Source organism: Triticum urartu, chromosome 5A (genome assembly GCF_056163025.1).
Source record: "Triticum urartu cultivar PI428250 chromosome 5A, HENAU_Tu73, whole genome shotgun sequence".
NCBI lineage: Eukaryota > Viridiplantae > Streptophyta > Magnoliopsida > Poales > Poaceae > Triticum > Triticum urartu.
The window spans coordinates 605,723,579-605,728,840 of record NC_141877.1 but is presented as its reverse complement, the minus strand read 5'-3'; the positions used below and the strand labels follow the sequence as shown (position 1 = coordinate 605,728,840).

Here is a 5,262-nt window from a genome sequence, read left to right as displayed (position 1 = left end):
ACCGACAATCCTTCTTCAGTCAAAACATGACCCAAGAATCCAACTTCGCGCAACCAAAATTTGCACTTGCTGAACTTGGCATACAGTTGGTGCTCTCGAAGCTTGTCTAGGACCATCCTCAAGTGTTGGTCGTGCTCTTCTTCCGTCTTCAAGAAGACAAGAATGTCATCAATGAAGACAACGATAAACTTGTCCAAATATTCCATGAAGACCTTATTCATGAGATACATGAAGTAAGCTGGGGCATTGGTCAATCCAAAGGACATGACCGTGCACTCATACAGGCCATATCTGGTTACAAATGCCGTCTTCGGAATATCTTGGGGTCTGATTTTCAGCTGGTAGTACCCAGATCTGAGGTCAATCTTGGAGAACACCTTGGCCCCATTGAGTTGATCAAACAGATCTTCAATCTTGGGAAGTGGATACTTGTTCTTGATTGTAACTTCATTGAGGGAGCGGTAGTCAATGCATAAGCGGATGGTACCGTCCTTCTTTGCCACAAACAGAACAGGTGATCCCCAAGGGGAGGCACTAAGGCGGATAAATCCCTTCCTCAACTGCTCTTCCAGTTGCTTCTTCAATTCTGCTAACTCTTCCGATCCCATTCTATAAGGCTTCTTATAGATGGGTCCTGCTCCGGGTATGAGCTCGATGATGAACTCAATGTCTCGGTCAGGAGGCATTCCCGGTAGCTCATCAGGAAAGACATCGGGGTATTCGCATACTACCGGCACTTGCTCCAATCCAACTTCTGCAGAGAGTTGACTTGGGTGGCTTGAGCAGAGGAGGGGTTGGAGGCAAATTTAATTTCGACTCCTTGGTCATTGGTTACAGTGACAGTCCGGTTGGCACAATCTAGCAAGCCTTGGTGCTTGATGAGCCAGTTCATTCCTAAGATCACATCCAAGCCCTGTGATCTTAAGATGATGAGGTCTGCTAGGAAGTCTACCCCATTAATGACAATCCCGACTCCTTTACATCCTATCTTGGCTCTCATCTCTGCTCTGGGGGTTTGTACCACCATAGGGTTATTCAGGGGCGTAGGAGTCATGCCACTTTTTAATGCAAACTTTTGGGTGACAAATGAATGCGTGGCTCCAGAATCAAACAAGACAGTTGCAGGTGTTGAGTTGACAAGGAACGTACCCAGCACGACGTCCGGGTCTTCCTGGGCTTCTTCTGTAGTGACATGATTCACACGACCCTTTCCGTGGTTGGGCAGGTTGCGGGGAGCTTGGTTCCTTGGTGACATTCCACGGCCTGGTCCTGGGTTCTGCGCATTGGGGCACGGGGCGTTGGGCTTCTTGTTGGGGCAATTCTTGGAGTAGTGTCCTGCCTGACCACATCCGAAGCAAGTGACTTGATTGGGGTTGCTGCTCTTGCCGGCATTGTTATTGGGGTTGTTGTAAGCTGGCCTGGGGTTGGAGTACTGCTGAGGTGGATAGTTGGTGCGGGGTGCAGGAGCTCTTGGCTGCTGATAGGTTGGCTTGACCGGGGCTAGCTGCCACGGGCGAGGCTTCTGGTTGCTGGAGCTACCCTTGCTGATCATCTTGCGCTTATGGGTGTCATCCAAAGCACGTCGCTTGTCCTCAAGCATGAGTGCCTTGTTCACCAGATCAGGAAAGGTCGGGCAGTCACACACAACAAGCGAGTACTGCAGAGTCTGGTTAAGGCCTTCCATGAAGCGCTCCCTTTTGGCAGCATCAGTGTTGACGTCTTCAGGGGCATACCTTGAGAGAACACTGAACTTCTGCATGTACTCCTTGACAGTGCTACTACCTTGCTTCAGGGCTCGGAACTCACGCTTCTTGATGGCCATGATTCCGGAGGGAATGTGGGCCTTGCGGAATTCTGCCTTGAAGTCATTCCAAGTGATGTTTCGCTCAACATGCATGGCCTTGAATCCATCCCACCAAGCTCTAGCAGTTCCCCCGAGACAGTGAGCAGCATATGCCACCTTCTCACGGTGCTTAGTGCATCCGACTAGCTCCAGCAGATCCTCAATGGTGCGGACCCAGTCGTCTGCATCCAGGGGTTCGGCAGTCTCGATGAAGGTGGGTGGTGCATGCTTCTTGAACTCCACCAACGTGGAACGTCCATTGTCGTTTCCCGCCGGCTGGCGGTTGACAGCTTGAGCAATCATCTGGAGGGCTGCGGTGTTGGCTTGGCGTTCCTCTCGGAAGGCTTGGAGAAGCTGAGCCATGTCCATGCTTGGAGGTGGTGGCGGTGGTGGAGCTTGTCCTTGGGTTTGGTCCTGACTGGCTCCTTCTCCGACTTCTTACTGCTGGGTAGAGGTACCAGTACGAGTTACAACAGGCATCCTATTGGAGCGGTCAAGGTCTCATGATTGGGAAAGATGAGGAAAGCAATATAGATGGGATGCCTAGTAAGGGGGTTGGTATGACACTAATTGTTTTCATGCAAGGGCCAAAAGCCCAAACACATACATTAAAATCCAAATGGGTGATGTAGTCGCTTACAAGTTCCCGAAGGAAAGTACGACGTCCATCAAACACATCAAAAGCAATCACAATACTACATGGTTTCATATGAACCATTACAAGGACTCGACTTCGCATAGGGGTACACGACCTATCCTACCGTAGGGGTTACTAACGGGCATATCCGGGTTGCGAATGATGCCTAAGTGGTGGAATGCTCGGTCGCGTAGTCTGGCTCTTCTGGGTCTTCCTCCTCGTCATCGGTGGCCTGACTTCCCTCTTCACTTGAAGGGGTGGGGGAGTGGAGGAGCTCAACACGGCGTTGCTTTGACGGTGGTGCGAAGAGCTTGCGGTATTCCTTTGCACTCATGCGGTGTTGCTGTGGTGGTTCTCCATCCTTTGGGGGTCTTCCGCCTCTGTATGCGATTGCGGGTTGTCCAGGGGGAGCACCTTCCTTCTTGATCCTATCCGTCTTCCCTTGTGCTTGAAGAAGAAGCGCCTTGGTCTCATGAAGTTCCTTTCAGAGTTCCATTGATTCAGAGGCCAAGTGTTGTGCCAAACTATCGGCACAAAGGCTGAAGTAGGTCTGGAATCGGAGTGGAAGTCCCTCTTCTAATGGTGGAGCTGGTGCACTGCTCTCATCCTCACCTTCCTTCCGATAAGGCAAGAAACGGGTTGCCAACTCGTCTGCCATCTCCGGAAGAAGGTCTCGGAGGCGGGTGAGAGCCTTGAGGGTTGCCGTCTCGACGGCAAGAACTAGTGTTGCCATTTGGGGTCCCTCGAAAAACCAGCTTGTTGGAGAGTCATTGGCCTTCACGATCACTTCCACATGATACTCCATCTTGGTGTCATTGATCCAATGCTCATGGTAGGTGAAAATGGGGGCTCGGTGGTACTGGCACTTCTTGAGGCTATCCTCGAGAAGCACGGGAAATCCTATGGTCAGGAACTCTTCAGGTACGGCAGCCATCTACAAAGGTTGAATGGGAGAGGTCAATAAGGGAAACATATCTTGGGTTGGGTAAGCTTTAGAAAGGAAGAGAAGTTTAGATGGTCTCAAGCTAACTAACGCCCATGATAACTAAGGCTTCCTACAGTCAAGATGGCTCTGATACCAGCTCTGTGGGGACCCCGACTCATAAGTCGAGATCATCGAATGCACGTGTACAGTGATCCCAGAGATCAATGCTCACTGAACACACAGAAGCTGAATAACAAGAGTCTTACATCCATACATACCGTCTTACACAAATTATGACCATTATGGTCAAGTCTTACATAGATAAAGCCTTAAGGGCTGAACATCAAATGAAACATAAGCAGCGGAAATCTTCGTCGATAAGTAGAACCCATTCCATCTGCCTTAACCCTATAGGCATTCTGACTGGGAAACGTCCTAGTTCGCATGCTCATCTTCAAAGAACTCTTCTTCGAACTCCTGTTCTTCCATGCCTGGCCAATTAAATAACCAGTGGCAAGCCAATGAGTACTTTGAATGTACTCACAAGCAACCCATGTTTTGGTTCAAGGTACAACAATGCATGATATAGGTAAATTTTGCGGGAAGCTAGTTTTTGAGTGCAATGACATGTTCAACAACTCGTAAGACATGCATCAGGAGAATTCAAGTAACCACGAGGACAGGTTACAGATATCAACATAAAAAGATTGGGCACCAACCCAACTCAATCATGTCAAGTCCTTTGACTTGACCCAATGTAGTGGTATCAACATAAAAAGAGTGGGCACCAACCCAACTCAATCATGTCAAGTCCTTTGACTTGACCCGAGTAGTTCTTCCCACTTATCCAAACACACACTGGTTTGTAAACATGTGGGCGTAGCCCAAGAGCGGTTACCCAACTGTCCTTGACCGTGGATATGGCTATTCGAATAGTTTTACACTCTGTAGAGGTTGCACACTTTACCCACAAGATCCGGGGAACTTCCGTGTCATCCACGACCCGCGGTACCTCAAGTACCCGGGGTAAGCACCCGATCACTATCTTTCCCTAGACGACACTAACATGGAGTCCACTCGATTGGTAGTAACCCCCGTGCCCATCATTTCACGACTTAAATTGTGGAGCCTTGCTCCCATATTCATCACATACCACTGGCACGGGGTACCAACGGTGTGTCCGGTGCCCCTTAAAAATGTTCTTGGCCGCCCTACCTGGCACGACCCCGTCCTGAGAGAGAGCACGAACTCTCCCCCGTCACTAGTAATGCGGGCTCCAAGCTAGTATCAGCCTAGGTAATCAATAATGCCCTTTCCCATATAAGGGTAGAGTGGTTGCGCATGTAAGGTTGGAATAACGGTCGCAACTTAAACCAAATCGTTTTTAAAAGAAACACACACACACTTGCCTCAGTACACCACTTCGTCATCAAGTGGTTACCCAACTCATCATCTCCCTCGGGCATAAGTGGCACCCGACGGGGTTTTCGAAAAGTCCTTTCAAAATACTTTGCCTCCATCACTATGCGTATACCCGTCCCTTTTTGCGTAGCACTATTTTAGCATCCTATCTATTCCCACCGGCATAACCCTCATAAGGAGGTAGGGTCATGCACAATGCAAGTATCAACAAGGAGGAAATGTAGGCATCCCACCAAAGTGGCTACCCTCTCATCATGATTCCGATGCAACAATAATAAAGTGCTATATGAAATGCATAAAAAGGGTTTCATAGACATGGTCAAAGGGCTGCTTGCCTGGCTCAACAAAGTCTTCTGGGTCTTCAAAGTCTTCTGGTCCAACTCCTTCGTCAGCAACGCAATCTATCGTCGCAAAATAATAACGAGAAAAATAAGG

The 5,262-nt window shown here is 49.2% G+C and overlaps 1 protein-coding gene across 1 annotated transcript; it reads right to left on the bottom strand.

The window, feature by feature from the left end:
• Positions 1-727: 727 nt before the first annotated feature.
• LOC147973293 (uncharacterized) lies at positions 728-2,212 on the bottom strand. The gene has a single exon (XM_087524630.1). The coding sequence runs from the start codon at positions 2,210-2,212 to the stop codon at positions 728-730; it is 1,485 nt and encodes a 494-aa protein (XP_087380756.1).
• Between the last annotated feature and the right edge of the window lie 3,050 nt (positions 2,213-5,262).

Coding starts and splice junctions, on each gene's coding strand:
- LOC147973293 (XM_087524630.1), bottom strand. CDS start 2,212: ATGGACATGGCTCAGCTTCTCCAAGCCTTCCGAGAGGAACGCCAAGCC.